The sequence below is a fragment of the Myotis yumanensis genome, unplaced genomic scaffold (genome assembly GCF_028538775.1).
Source record: "Myotis yumanensis isolate MYYU_CA2020_CCGP unplaced genomic scaffold, mMyoYum1.0.hap1 SCAF_15, whole genome shotgun sequence".
Classification (NCBI taxonomy): Eukaryota; Metazoa; Chordata; class Mammalia; order Chiroptera; family Vespertilionidae; genus Myotis; species Myotis yumanensis.
Window position 1 is genome coordinate 54,268,867 of NW_027223766.1, and position 15,169 is coordinate 54,284,035.

The 15,169-nt window shown below is 57.2% G+C and overlaps 1 protein-coding gene across 4 annotated transcripts in view; it reads right to left on the reverse strand.

Annotated features, from left to right (window-relative positions):
• Nucleotides 1–547: 547 nt before the first annotated feature.
• Nucleotides 548–15,169, reverse strand: part of ARHGAP39 (Rho GTPase activating protein 39) — a 39,312-nt gene continuing 24,690 nt past the window's right edge. For 2 of the 4 annotated variants that reach the window (XM_070392567.1, XM_070392569.1), the window contains exons 6-12: nt 13,614–14,175; nt 6,900–6,992; nt 4,624–4,697; nt 3,320–3,519; nt 2,732–2,823; nt 2,107–2,276; nt 548–1,977 (exon numbers count right to left, since the gene is read on the reverse strand). In XM_070392567.1, coding sequence (XP_070248668.1) covers nt 1,783–1,977; nt 2,107–2,276; nt 2,732–2,823; nt 3,320–3,519; nt 4,624–4,697; nt 6,900–6,992; nt 13,614–14,175 — 1,386 coding nt within the window. In that variant the 3' untranslated portion in view covers nt 548–1,782. Of the gene's footprint in view, nt 1,978–2,106; nt 2,277–2,731; nt 2,824–3,319; nt 3,520–4,623; nt 4,698–6,899; nt 6,993–13,613; nt 14,176–15,169 lie in introns of those variants that run through there. The other 2 variants (XM_070392568.1, XR_011468267.1) reach the window with 2 other exon arrangements.

A 15,169-nucleotide genomic window follows, 5' to 3' on the forward strand; every position in this document is an offset into this window, starting at 1 on the left:
CGCTTTGGGTTCCGGGGACGGCGGCGGCGGCGGCGGTCACCGGTTCTGGCGGCTCCCGCGTCCCGGACACTTCCTTTTCTGGGTCTGTGGTCAGATGCGGGTGGGGTGCAGGCGGGCCCGCACATGCCTGTCTTCTCCCCGCTCCCTAGGAAGCCAGCTCGGTGTAGCAGAGTCTGGGTGTCAACCAGGTGCTGAATAAAGAGGAGTTGAACCAACTGTCCAGAAGCCTGTGCCGGGTTGGGGGAGGGCGGGTCAGAAAAGGCCCAACCCCCCTGGGTAATCCTGCTGGGTTTTCGGGGTCAAGTCCGTTACCCCAGTGACCACAGGTGGCCCAGGATCAGAGTCTCCTTCCTGGGCCGGGCTGCTTCTTTGCGCCCTCCCCCCCCTCCAGCAGCCTTGCTCTCCCCGCTCCCGCCTTCACCACCTCCATCCCCGCAACTTGCTGCTTCCCCCATTCTCCTCTGGCCTGTCCATCCAGAGGCCCTTACCAGCAACCGGCTGGCCATACCTCCGCAGCCACCCTTAGGAACATCAGTGACCATGGCTCCCAAGTTTCCATATGTACTTTATTCACACAGTTGTCACCTCTTCAGTCCATGCGTCAGAGCAAAAGTCTGTGGCTAGGTCGCCCCACTCAGGCCCAAAATAACCCGACTGAGGACACACCACCCAAGGGTACCCGAGCTTCTGCAGGGCCGGGCTTTTTTAATAAATAAAAACTCAACTCTAAAAATATATATATATATAAAAATTGGGGAGAAATTAAGTTTTATAATTGAAACTGAAAATTCCAAAATGGAAAATGTACAAACTGAGAGTCTAGGGATCCCCTCTCCCCAGCTCTGGCCTCCAGGAAGGGCAGTCCTGGGCGCCCTCAGCTCTTTCCCTCTCCCCCTGGGGAGGGGCAGGGTCTGGTTTTTGGTCAGAAGCCAAGAAGTGGAGAAGAAAAAGGAATGATAACTTGCTCTGCACAGAGGACGGGTTAGGATGGCTTGGAGATAAATAGCATTTGGGTTAAAACTATGTCATTAGCAAATGTAGTTCTTATATCTTTCCCTCTATATCTCTATACACAGGAGGGTTGGGCTGCAGGATAGATTCTGAATTTATAGTTACACCAAGAAAAAATACTCTCGTCCCTCCCCCACCCTGCCCCAAGAATGCCTGCCCACGCCTGTCCCCCCCAGAGGACTTTGGTTTGGGGTCCCTCCCCACCCAGAGACAGCCTGCCGGGCTCTGCCTGGGCCGGGCTCTGATGTTGGATAGCTCAGTGCCCTGGAGCCCCCAAACTCCTGTGCAGTTAGTATGCTGGAGGCCACAGTGGCTAGGGAATGGGGGCTGGGGAGGGAGGAAACTGCAGGTCAGAAGATTGAGGGAGAGAGAGGTGACCTGGGAGGGCCCAAGCCAGGCCCAGGCTGAGCACAGGAGCCCCTGGGAGGCTGCTGGTGCCCTCGGTGCCCGGGTGGGGCAGTGTCACTTGGCTCCAGGAAACAGAAGGCACTTTCTTGGGGCTGACCCGTGGCTGGCTTGTGGTGGGGGATGGGGCAGTAGCCCGGAACTGGCCATGAGGCAGGTGGAGTCAGAGGCACCCTTCTCAAAGTCCCTCTACCCTGGCTGAGTCCTGGGGGAGGCGGGTGATGTTCCAGGGCTGGGTCGGGCGTGGCTGGAGCCTGGCATGCTACCTCCATGGCTGGGGCATTCCCTCCCCCCTCCCCACGTGCTCCCCTGCCCTGGTGCACCGAGCCTGGCTCTGTCCCCACCCTCGGTCCCTCAGCCCACGCGCTATAGCACGCCCTCCATGAAACTGGTGTCCAGGTGCTGGATGAGCACTCGCAGGAAAGACATTTCCTTGCGAGTGTTCTCGAAGATGACGCGCGGGTCGTCGGATCGGCAGCGCAGGCAGTTGGGCGCCATCACCATGGCCAGGTTGCTTACGTCCATCTTGGTGATGGCCACATTGGCAGGCTGCACGAATACCTGCAAGAGGCAGTGGCTGGTGGGCAAAGGCAGGGCATGCCTGGGAGGGGCATACGGTGGGGCAGAGCGTGCCTGGAGGGGGGGGGGGGGTGCTGGGGTGGGGTGGGGCGTCCGTGGGCCCCCACACACCTGGAGGAAGCGGATGAGGTAGCACAGCACCAGGCGGTTGATGCGGGGCAGCGAGTGCACCACAGCTACGGCAGCCTCTGGGCTCTCATACTGTGCGATGCACTGCTCGTAGAACTCGTGCGGGATCAGGGGCTCCTCCAGCTCCCGGTACCACAGCTTCAGCAGAGACGCTGCAGACACAGTGAGTAGCTCAGCCAGGCCCAAGGGCTGGCACCCCTAGGCAGACAGCAGTATGGAGCACCTAACAGACTCCGCAACAAGAGCGTGAAAGGGGCCTCGCGGGGAGAGGGCAGGCAGCAGGCAGCCTGAGGGCCGACTGGCAGACCAGACGGAAGGGTCCACCTGCGGAGGTGGGCTGCGATGACCCAGGCCTATAGAGGTCATGAACCTGAGAGCCAGGACAGATCCTGGAGGCGCGGGGGGGTGGGGTGGGGGGGTTATGCAGGCCCAAAATATGACTTCTCTGAGGGGGGGGCTGTGCAGCTGCTTTGAGCAGGCAAGGCTGGAGGGAGGACCCAGGGTGGCTGTCCAGTGGACAGGAGACGGCCCTTGTTGGAAATGAACCGGGAGCCGCTACATCACCTGGATTGGGCCTGCTCCTGCTGCCCAGGGGCCTGGGGCTCACCAGGGACGTGGGGGTCCTCCAGGCCTGTAGGCACCTTCCACTGGTCCACCTGTAGCTTCAGTGCGTTCACTTCGTCAATGTCCCCGGGGACTCTGAGCAGAAGGAGGGTGTCAGGGAGGAGGATCCTGGCTTCCCAGCAGGGTTGCTCAGCCCGTCCCCCGACCCCCATGGGACTCCTTCCCACTCCCATACGTACGTATTCCTCTTTAGGGACACTGAGGCCCAAACCCACAATCGTTTACCCAGCTGCCTTTCTGGGGCCTGGGCAGGTGAGTCGTGACAGCAGGTGGCGAGCCAAGTCCCACTGCCATGGGCAGGGAGTCGTCCTGTCAATGGTGAAGACTGCCGGCCGGGTTGCTGCCACCCTGGGCTCCCACCTCAGCCTGCTCATGGCTCAAGCCCAAGCGTTCCCTGAGCCCTCGTGGCCATTTCTGCAGGGGCACTGACCCAGCCAGCCCTCCCGCCGGCCCTGCCTCCCAGGGTGCCTTTCCCCACCTGAACGAACGCTGGCCTCACTGGCTGCTTTGAAGTCCCAGACACACAGTGGAGCCACCTCCACCCCCACCCCCGGGCCCAGGCCTTGGGCACCTGAAGATGCCTTCTGTCTGATCACCGTTGAGCGCCAGCACCTCCTCAGACAGCCGGGTCTGCACCCAGGGCAGCTGCCGCTCTGGGTAGCGCTCCTTCTGCATGCTCATGATCTCCGGCAGGGCACTGCCGAACATGGACGGGCTGAACACCGCGTTCTTGGCGTGTCGGATCTCCTCCACGTTGGGCTTCTTCAGTCCCTGCAGAGACAGCCGCTCTGTCCCGCCAGGCCTAGCTCCCAGCCCCACCCCAGGACTGCCCTGGCTTGGCCGCCCCCTCCTCTGTCTAAGAATCCCCTGGAACTCCAGGTCTCTGTCCAGCCAGAGCTGGGGACACACCGACGCCCTGGCCAGTCACCAGCAGCCTCCTGCTGGGCTGCCTACAGCACCCGGAAGCCTCAGGGGAGAAGGGTGGGAATGATTCTGGGCAGGCCGGTCGGAGCTGCCTGGGCCAGAGGGGCCACAGTTGATCACAGAGGGGCTGAGCGGGGTGCAGTGGTGGCTTCTGAAGTCTGTGGCAGGGCTGGAGCAACGCATTCAAAGGGGAGAGGAAGTGGAAGGGGAGACCAGGCTCCGGGATAGTGGGGGGGCAGTTGCCCTCAACAGAGTGGGAGGTCAGGTGTAAGAGGGCCTGAGGGGCTCCTGGGTGGAAAGGGAGGAGGGGGAGGGGTGAGATACTCCTCCCCGCTCCGCCCAGGGTGGACGGAAGGGGAGGACGGCTGCAGGTGCCAAGAGTCCAGGAACAAGGCCCAGCTGGTGGTGTAACGGGGCCTCCTGCCTCTACAGGAGCCAGAGGGTGGATGGCTGTGGCTGCCAGCTCCTCCAGGTGGTGGGAGGTCCCCACTAGGCAGATGTCAGGGAAGCAGTAGGGGAGGGTGCTGCTGGAACCACCTGCCTGTCTGCCCATGTGGGACGGGCTCACCTTTCTGTGGGGTGGGGCCCCTCTTTGGCAGGAGCCTGTGATGAGTCTGGGCTCTCAGACCTCCATGGCTGGCGGGTGGCCCGGTGTGAGCAGAGGAGCAGGACAGTCCCCTGAGCCCACCTGCCGGGGGAGGTCCCCTTGGGGAGGGGTGGCCCCTCCGCCTGCCCTCTGACCCAGCCACACCAGCCCGAAGGTGGCAGGCCTGGGGCAGCTGGGATTGCTGCCACCCTCACAGACTGGTGGCCTGAGGCCCCTTCGTGTACATCGGTTCCGGACCCGGGGGGTGCGCTCCTGGCTGCCCATCCCAGTGGACTCTCTCCGGCACAGGCTGCCCGGGGGTCCCGCCTCCCCACCCTGTCGGGCCGTCCCGGGAGACAGTGTACCTTCTTGGCCCCCGTCAGGGCTGCCTTCTGCAGCTTGTGGTAGCAGTACTTGGCGTACGTGCTTATCGCCACGCCTGGAAAAGAACGGGTGCTGGTCGGTTGGCGTGGACGTGTGTGGTGCAGGGGCTGCAGCCAGCCCGACTGAGAGAGGAAGCAGCAGAGAGGGGTGAGAGGCAGCCTCGGCCAGCGTCCCGGGTGGCCACAGGCTCCTGCCCACCCCAGCCCAGGGCAGTGGGTCCTCATTCTCCTGGGGACTTTGGCCAGGGCTCTCCAGACACAGAGATGAGGAGGGAGGAGGGAGAGAAGGAGACCTTGCTTAGGTGGGTCTGGAACATATGGAGCCCAGACAGGGAAGAGAAGGGGAGAAGCAGTGGGACAGAGAACACACAGTGAGGCCAAACCCAGAGAAGCCACTTGACCGGCTGCAGACCAAGGGACAGACAGACAGGTGGGCTAGACTGTACCCTGCTGGGCCCACCTGCTTGCCCAAGGGAGGCCTCTGGACCCAAGTCTCAAATCGAAACATCTGAGTCTTTTAAATAAATCAGTTTTTTGCGGACATGGGGTCTGTGGACTCCAGAGTGAAAAGCACTAACAGGCCTGGCCAGTGGCTGGGCAGCGTCCCTGCCTGGAAAGGCTGCTGTCCCATCCCAGCCAGATCACATGCCCGGCTGTGGCTCCATCATGGGCAGGGGGCGTGCAGGAGGCAGCTGATCCATGTTTTGCTCTTGCATCCATGCTGTCTCTCTCCCTCTCTAAAAATTAATAAAAATATTTTTTAAAAACACTCAACATGTTTATGAGCATCTTTTCATTTCTAATTTTCATAAGAGTTTTGTCATTAAAACTGACAAGGGGATTCTTTTTTAAAGTAAACCAACCAACCAAAAAAAACCAACCCCAAACATTTCTCATGCTGTTTGCACCTACAGAATCTCTCTCAGGCCCCTGGGGAACACTGACCCTGGCAGAGGGCCCTAGGTGCCGCCTCTGACGGCTGCTGTGGACATGGCACGGATCCTCGTGCCACAGGCTGACGTGGCCCTTCCGGTGAGCTCCGGTTTGGAATGGACGGGGCTCCAGCAACGGAGCCCAGGGAGCACTCTGCAGCAAGGACTGGCTGGCCCTCACATGGGGCAGGCCTACCTCTCGCTCAGGGGAGTGCTTCCTGTCCCGAGTGCTTCCTGTTCCTGTGCTTCTTGGGCACTGCAGGAGACACCCCTGACCTTGTCCCAAGGCTTCCTGGGGCCTGACCCAGCCTCTCCTACAGGCTGTGACCTAAAGACCCAGAGGCTGCCACCTCTCAGCTGGTGACTGGCCAGATGCAGCCTTTGTGGCCCGAGGCCCCTCCTTTGCAGGATGGGACGGGGACACCTGTCTCCCAGGGGCTGAAGGGCTGACCTCAGAGGCTGGTATCACAGGGTGGACCATAGACTGAGGCCACGAGTGCACAGACCCCTCTGCACCATGTGCTGCAGTGGGCACAGCCTCCTGGGCCAGGATGTGGGGTGTCCGCTGAGTGCCAGGGGTCAGCAGTGCCCATAACCAGCCCAGGGAAACCCTGGCAGTGTTGTGGGTGTTCTGCTCCAAGCCCACTGCCCACCTGGCCTCACCAGGACACACCCATCCTGTGTTACAGGTAGGGAGACAGGCCCACAGAGGGACAATAAAAGCAGCTCTCCCAGAGTCTCCGCTGTTGCGCCAGGCAGACACGCCTCCTACCCACAGCACCCCAGGCTGCAGGTCCCAGGGATAGGATCACTGCAACCCCCGGCCCCACCTGCTGCTGCAGCTGACTCTCAAGAAGTGGGCCCAGGCAGGAGCTCAAAGCTCCTTCGACTCCTGTGCCAGGGAGACCAAGGGCAGTCAGGAACCCTGGGTTCCAGCTGCCCCTTTCCTGCCTAGGGCAGCCCTGAGGAAGGGCCCAGTGGAGTAGTCTCGGGGGGAAAAGGAGCAGGTAAGCAGAGTGAAGAAGGGGGAGGTGGCTCTGACAGCAATAGTACTCAGTTGCCCCAGCAGGGAGGCAGCCTCAGGTGAATGGCTTCCCTAGAGCTTGGCAGGGTGTGGTTCTGAGCCAGGGCTCCAAGGAGGCCTGACCTGGAGGCACGTGCGTCTTCTCCCAGGAGCCCATCAGTGACCAGGGCCTCCAGCTCAGGAGGCTGGAGGCTGACGGTTAGTGCCCAACCCCAGCCCAGAAGCGGTTAGAGAGGCCAGGTGGCCGAGGCCAGAAGCAGAGCTGTGCAGAGCAGCGCAGGGGCTGCAGAGAGAGGCCCTACCATCTGGCTCCTCAACATAGGGCTTGGGTTTCTTTCTCAACTTGGACTTCTTCTTAGAGTTCCTGTCCAGGAGCTGCTTCATGTGCTGTGTCACTGGGGAGCAAACAGAGCCATGAGGACCACGAACACAGAGGCCGGACGGAGCGAGTGCCCACTTGGTCCCCTTGTGGCTGCAGGAGGCCCTGAGGCTTGCGGGGCTGCCCAGTCAGTGGGGAAGCTGTTGCCTCCCAGCTGGATTCCGCAGGGGCGACAGGGCCATCAGCCAATGTGCAGCGGGGATGTGGGGACCCCAGCCCAGGAGTGCTGGTGAGACGAGTATCCTGTAAGCGGCTGCTTCTTGCTCACACTCGGGACAGGGTGTGCCCACAGACAGATGTGTGGTGTCTCTTGAGCTATCTGGGCCGGTGGTTGGGCAGGTGTCAGGGGCCCTCCGGGCGCCATGGGGAAGGGTAGAAAGGTATAGGGAGGGGACAGTCAGTTTATGACCATCTGGCACAGAAAGGCAGGGGCGCACTGCCTTCTGAAATGGCTGCACTCTGGGCCTGCTCAGGCTCTCCGGGCACCCCTCCCTTCTGCACAAAGGGCTCCCCATTGTTGTCTGCCTATGCTCCCTAGAAGGAAGTCAGGCCTGGGCCACAGGAAGGCTGGGCCATCTACACCCTGCACAGGGGGCATCTATCTAATCGTTTTTGTATCGGGATGGAAATACAGATGTTGATTTTACATTTTGGGTTATAATCTGATGCGACTTCATTTTGTTGCTCAGTTGCTGCAGCTATGGGAACAGAAGCTCTGTGGGTGGTCCCTGAGTCCTGTGGCACACCCCTCACCCCTCACCCCAGCACACCCTCGCTCTGGCAATGTGTGCATTCCGCGACCAGCCCTAGAGTCAGCTGTTTCTCCAAGGAGCTCTGATTCCTTTTAACAGAAAATGGTATTAGAAACCAAGATCTGGGTGTCATGCTATTGAGGATGCCACTGCTTCTGGGTGTTCTCAGCTGGCATTGCAGGGAAGATGTGTGTGCTGGCCGTCTGCCTTCCACACTGATGCCTCCAACTCTGACCCACCTCCACATGGACCCTCGTCTTCTCTCCTTGCTTGTCTGTAACTGGTTTATCTTTTACTTATTTACTAGAGGCCTGGTGCATGCAATTTGTGCAGGGGGGGTTCCCTCAGCCCAGCCTGCACCCTCTCTAATCGGGGACCCCTTGGGGGATGTCCAACTGCTGGTTTAGGCCCTTGGGATCGGGCCTAAACCAGCAGTTGGACATCCCTCTAGCAATCTGGGACCGCTCGCTCCTAACCACTCACCTGCCTGCCTGCCTGATCGCCCCCAACTGCCCTCCCCTGCCGGCCTGATCCTGCCCTCAACTGCCCTCCCCTGCCGGCCTGATCCTGCCCTCAACTGCCCTCCCCTGCCAGCCTGATCGCCCCTAACTGCCTCTGCCTCGGCCCCCACCACCATGGCTTTGTCTGGAAGGAAGTCGGATGTCCAGAAGATGGCTGGTTGACCTGGTCTAATTAGCATATTACCCTTTTATTGGTATAGATAGATTATATAGGCTAGGATTGCTTAAATGGGGGTGGGGGTGGGGGTGGGAAAGCCCTTTTCAGCAGGAGGAGATGCTCTTGGCAGACAAAAACACATAATCCCTGTATCTGGACTGATAGCCAGCCATATGCACTATACTGCCAAAGCGGCCATTAAAAAATTGAATCGCTTTCTTACACCTTACACCAAACAGCTGTTGCCCTTAAAACCGCTCCTCAGCCCCCACCTTAGGTTCTGCTTTCGCAGTTCACCCAGATTAGGTTCTGATTGGTTGGTTTCTATGTGAGTCAGTGTCAAAAGCTCCGCCTCCTAGACACCCATTGATTCCTCACAGTTCACCCAGATTTTGTTCTGATTGATCAGTTTCTATGCCAGTCAGTGTCTCTGGGCCTGATCGGAGAGGCGGGGCTGATCAGCAGCCCCCGCGGAGGCCCAGAGAGAAAGAGAGAGGCAAGGGCTGATCAACAGCTGCCACAGAGGCTACAGATCAGACCCTGCTTCTCTCTCCAGGCCTGTCTCCGGGCCTGATCCTTGGCAGTCAGTGCTGGGTCGCCGTGGCTGCAGGAATGACTTCCAGTCAGTCGAGCCTTTGGTCGTTTTGGATGTTACAGACCGTGGATTTTTATATATTAGGACGTTTAAAAAATATTTTTATTGAATTCAGAGAGGAAGGGAGAGGGAGATAGAAACATCAATGATGAGAGAGAATCATTGATTGGCTACCTCTTGCACCCCCCTCATTGGGGATAGAGCCCACAACCTGGGCATGTGCCCTTGACCAGAATCGAACCCGGGACCCTTCAGTCCACAGGCCGACGCTCTATCCACTGAGCCAAACTGAGTAGGGCTTAGTATAATTTTTAAAGATTCATCCATGTTATAGTTCACATCAGAACTTCCTACCTCTGAAATACCAGAAGTCCATACCTCTCCAAGGGGGCATTAACCCTCAAGAGAGCATATATTCTTGTTAACTCGACTGTAATACGTTCCTCGCCTTGCTTTCTCCCACCTCCAGGGGATCTTCCTTACTCCCCTCTTTAATCTCAAGTGCATAAAAGAAGCTGCAAAACTGTCATTCTCTGGAGCATTTGAGGTCTTGCTTCCCTGCCTATGTCATCAGTTTGGCTCAAGTAAACTCATAAAAATTAAAAAAAAAAAATTCTCTCTCCCCTAATTTTTTTTTTGGGAGGCAACCAAAATTTTTGGTGGCCTTGTTTCAACAAGGCTTAAAAAATAAAAATTATACAAAAAAAGAGAACTTCCCTTTTATGGCTGAAAACTATTGCAGAGTATGGACAGGGTGCACTGTTTACCCATCGCCTGCTGATGGGCGCTGGGTCATTCCCGCTGTGAACGGGGATGTGCACGGGCTGTGCACGCATCTGCTGGAGCCCTGCTGCCCATTCCCTGACAGATGCCTTTCATCAGGTTAAAGAGGTTCCCTTCTATTCCTAGTTTATTTCATTTTTGCCAGAAATACAATGTTGGATTTTGTCAAATGCTTTTTCTACATTTATTGACATGATCATGTGGTTTCCCTTTTTCTCTCTGTTAAGTGAAAAATTACAATGATTTTTTAATGTTAAACCAACTTTTGATTCAAGATGCACATTCTTTTTATATATTGTTGGATTCCATTTGCTACAATATTGTTAAAATTTTTTGCTCTGGGTTCATGAGCAATACAGTCTGCGCTTTTCTTTCTTGTAATGTCCTTTTCTACTTTTGGTATAAAATGAGTTGGGAAATATTACTTCCACTTCAATTTTCTAGATGAGTTTGCAAAGAATTGCTATACAAACAAGAAAATGTTTGGTAGACTACTCCAGTGAAGCCATTTGGGCCTTGAATATTTTGTGGAACGTTTTTTAAGCACCAATTAAAATTCTTTAATAGACTAGAGTATTAAAACCATAGAAACTGCCTAGCTGGCGTGGCTCAGTGGTTGAGGTCATGGTTTGATTCCCAATTAGGGCACATGCCCAAGTTGCAGGCTAGATCCCCAGTGTGGGGCATGCAGGAGGCAGCCGATTATTGATCCTCTATCATCACTGACTTTTCTCTCTCTCTCCCCCTCTCCCTTCCTCTCTGAAATCAATAAAAATATGTTAAAAAAAATACACCATAGAAACAAAGATTTTTCTATAATAGACATGATTTTTTTAGTTATTTATTTCTTCCCCCTCTATTTTCCTTCCTGCAGCAAGTTGCAGTTTGGTTATCTATTTCTTACTGAGTGATCTTTGGTAGTTTGTGTCAAATGAACTTGTCCATTTCTTCTAAATTGTCAAGTTTATTGGCATAAAGTTGTTCATAATGTTTCCTTATTATGAACACCTGTTGACTCTGTAGTGATATCATTTCCCATTCTTCATGTTGGTAATGTATGTCTTCTCTATTTTTGTCCTGATCAGTCTGGCTAGAGGCTTATCAATTTTATTGATCTTCTCAAATAATCAGCATTTTGTTTCACTGATTTTCTGTATTATTTTTACACTAGAGGCCCGGTGCACAAAATTAGTGCACTGAGGGGGTGGGGGAAGGAAGTCCCTCAGCCCAGCCTGCACCCTCTCGCAGTCCGGGAGCCCTCGGGGGATGTCCAACTGCCAGCTTAGGCCCGCTAAGGGAAGGGGCCTAAGCTGGCAGTTGGACATCCTTAGCACTGCCGCAGAGATGGGAGAGGCTCCCACCACTGCCCCTGAGCTCACCAGCCGTGAGCCCGGCTTCTGACTGAGCGGTGCTCCCCCTGTGGGAGCGCACTGACCACCAGGGGGCAGCTCCTGCTTTGAGCATCTGCCTCCTGGTAGTCAGTGCGAGTCATAGTGACCGGTAGTTCTGCCGTTCGGTCAATTTGCATATTAGCCTTTTATTATATAGAATTTTCTCTTTTACTGACTTCTACTTTGATCTTCATTATTTCCTTCTGTTTACTTTCCTTCTGTTTATTTTCCTTGTGGGTATCATTTTTTTTTTACTGTGATAAATATGCTGGCATTTACTAGTAGGTACTATAAATTTCCCTCTAAGAACTGCATTGGTTGCATCCTTCATATTCAGAATGTCTTACTTTCTTTTTCTTTCAGTTCAAAATACTTTCTAATTTTCCTTTTGATTGTTATTTGACCCATGGGTTTCTCAGTAGCACATTCTTTAGTTCCCTGATGGTGGCTGGCATAAAGGTGTGACCATGTCTGAGATGAGGTTTGGCTGGGGGTGGGGAACATGTGAACCAGGGTGCAGCGTGTTCTGCCTTGGTTCCCAAGGGTGGTGACCACACAGTAGGTGTCACCTACATGCTAGCAGATGAACCAAAGGCTTCTAGGTCTCAGCGAGCAGTATGTCCAGGATGAGGTGGCCTGCGTGGGTGCAGGCTCCGCTCTGCCCCGGCCAGCTCCTGAGACAGGCTGCAATTCCCTTTTGCTGAGCAGAGGCTGCACCCTCCTGGGCTGATGGGCCTGCCTTACTGACCAGCCAGCACCCACTTTCTTGACGGGGCCAATGGGAGGGAGCACAAAGCCTCTCCTCTGGGCTCACTGCTGAGCTGGGCCTGTGCCAGACACTAGGAGTAGGTCTCAAGGTCAGGGGGCAGCCCCGTGACACAGAAGTGAGACCAGATCCCACAGACCAGACGCAGGTCTCTGCCAGTGTGCTCACTGATACCCAGTCTTCCTGTGGGCCCAGGCCACATGGTGTTCTGAGACCATCCTGGCCTCACTCAGCCATGGCTGCGTAGGCCAATCCGATTCCCTCTCACACGCCGGCCAGGCTCTCACAGCACAAACACTAGGACGCAAGTGCACAAACTTCTGTGCCAAAGGAAGTGCAGGAAGGAAGGTCCCGACCTTTGTACACTGCTCACTTACCTTTCACCTCAGCAAGCACTCCCTGGGGGCCCGCAGGCTGTATGCTGAGCAGTGGACACTCTTCCAAGCTTTCAACTCAGAGGAGTGACATTGTAAGGCCTTTGGAAGACACTGAGCTGAACCTTGAGCCCACGGGACCCCCTGCTCCTGGAGAAGCCCAGGAAGACTGAGCAGAGCCAGGCCGCCTACCAGCCTGCTTGGCTGCACATGCAGGAGCCGCCTGGGGAAATCTGTCTGCTGCGTTCAGGATTATGCTTCAAAAACTGCTTGCCTGCGTGAAAATCTCCTGGCTCCCAAGCAACAGCCGTGCTGGATGGTGCCTGTGCTCGATCCCCTTCCCTGGAGCAGCACTGTGCCGCCCGCAGCCCCATCACGTGCACATATGCCTGGCCCCACACCGAGGCTGGGGCACCGTCATCCTGCAGAGCAGGCTGTGGCATGTCTGACTGTAGAGCGTGTCAGCATGGGACTGTGCACATGTGTGTCCAGGTGCCATTCATGGCCCTGTCCCCGTGCTCACTCTGCCTGGCCCAGGAATCAGTCCAGCCGCTTGGCTGGCAGCACCATAGCCCCAAATCCCCCCTTAAGGAGGCCAGGCCTGGGTCCAGGTGAACCTGACACATGGACTTCAGGAGCCCAGCGTGGGAGCTGGCCCTGCACCTGACCCCGGCAGCTGTCAGCAGGTGGCTACCTATGCTGGTCCCAACCCCTGACCCCTTGGGTGGCTCAGGACCAGCTCAGTCTGTAGCACCCTAATGGTCTGCTGGTGTCTTGCCAGACCCAGGGCTGGGCCAGTACACGCTCCAGTCACCATGCTCCTCCCTGCTTCCAGGAACCCTCCTCCAGGACCCAGTGCTCCTCAGAACAGACAGCCTGAGCCTGGCCAGGGTAGTCACCGCCCCGCCCAAAGGACGGCTGAAAGTGACTGCAGTAAGTGCACATGGGCTGACTGTGGCCTTCCTGACCTCGTCAAGCAGGGCCACTGGCCACAGTGGCCTCAGAGCAGAGTGGACACCAGCTGGCTGAGCCATGGATACCATGAGTTCTTGTCCTGGCCCTCAACCTGTCGGCCTGTGGCCAGGGACCCTGTGGTTATTCTCCAGGCCTCAGGGCCGAGGACAGACTCCCCGAGGATGCAAGTGCACAAACGAGGTATTTGCTTGGAGCGCCTGTGCCCACCCCACATACCTGCTGCCTCTGGGCACTGCCCAGTGCAGGCCAGGAAGCTCTCAGCTCGGCCCTTCCCTGGCTGGCGGCAGAGCCTGGGGTGCCAAGGGCCAAGCGCTGGGCCTTACCTTTGGTGTCGTTGACGGGGTCCATGTGCCGATAGATGTAGCCCTCTAAGTAGGAGTGGAACTTGGGTGTGGGTGGGAAAAAGGCCAGGCAGATGGCCATGAGCTCCCAGCCTCGGGCCAGGCTCTCCAGGCGGAAGTTCTCCGTGGTCTGCCGGCAGAGTTGGATGTACAGCTCGTCCCGCAGGCCCTGCACGCTCCAGCCCTTGGTGGCAATCTCCAGGGCCACGTGCAGTGGGTCTGCCTTGGCGCGCCGGTCACCCATGTACATCTGGATCAGCTTGAAGATCTCGCACGCCTCCTTCTTCACGTGGCGGTCGCTGGTCACGATCATGGGCTTCTTGATGGACTCGCTGCTCCAGGCCAGCATGTTGGCGATGGACACTTTCCGCCGAAAGAGGCCCTGTGTGTGCTTGTTGAAGTGTTTAGAGGCCCAGTTCTCGATGTCGGTCTCTGAGGACGGCTTGCGCAGAGTGAATGTGGGGAACACGCAGCTGGCACTGGGCATCACACTGCGGGGCTGTCGGCCGCTCTCAAACTGGGCACAGGAGCCTAGGTCCTCCGACTGGGAAGGAGAGAGGGGCCGTGAGGGGGTGGGCCCTACGTGACCCAGTGACAGGCACGCCCCCTCACCGGTCCCAAGGGTCTAGGCGGGGCTTTCAATGAATCTGCTGGAGGGGAGGCAGGGCAGCAACATTTGCAGGTGTCCCATGGTGGCGCCAGGCTATGCCTCCAGCTTTGGCTTTCTCGAGTTCTACCAGCCTCACAGAGATGTGCGAACATCCTCCCCGTGCAAGGCTGCGCAGGGACCCAGAAGGCCCCTCCCTGGTCCTGAGACCTAGGGTTGGGGGGCCAGCACAGATATGGGGGCAGGAGGAAGCCTCTTCCTGTCTGTCTTATTGTCCATCGTCCTCCTGTGCTATGAGCTATGGACAGGAACGTGCTCTGAGCTCTCTAGCCTGGAGGGTCACTAAGATGGCCCTGCCATGGGGATGCTGACCGCCCGAGGTCACAGGGCACGGTTCCCTGGCAGGGCTGGGAGTGGACTGAGGAGCCTGACACTGGGAGGCCTTGTGACCATGACCAGCTCTGAGCAGATGCCAGTGTAGACCCTCTGCCAAGGCTTCATAAAGCAGGTCAGGAGGTGAGGACCAGAACATCAGCCGATACCACATTCCCTACATGCAACCTGGACAGGAAGTGCAGGCAGGCTCCTAGGGCCTGACCTTAGCCTCTGCCTGGTGCTGCCCCAGGAGGACACATCTGGCTGGGCCTCTGCTTTAGCCACAGCCACACTCGGAGCCTGAGGTCCTGGGGCTACAGGCCTGGCTGAGCGCATTGGCCCCAGGGTTGGTGTCAGGCTCCCTGGTGTGGGAGCCTGTTCAGGAAGGGCTCTGGGTCACCTGAGGAGAGCCTGACACCCCACCTGCACTGCCCCTCACCTGACAGCCCGTTCACAGGTGGGAGAAAGAGGCTCAGGCTCAGAGGGTTGGCATGCCTGTCCATCTCCTCTGCATCCATGGCCTGGAATCAGGGCACGGCCTCTGGCCCCAGGTGAC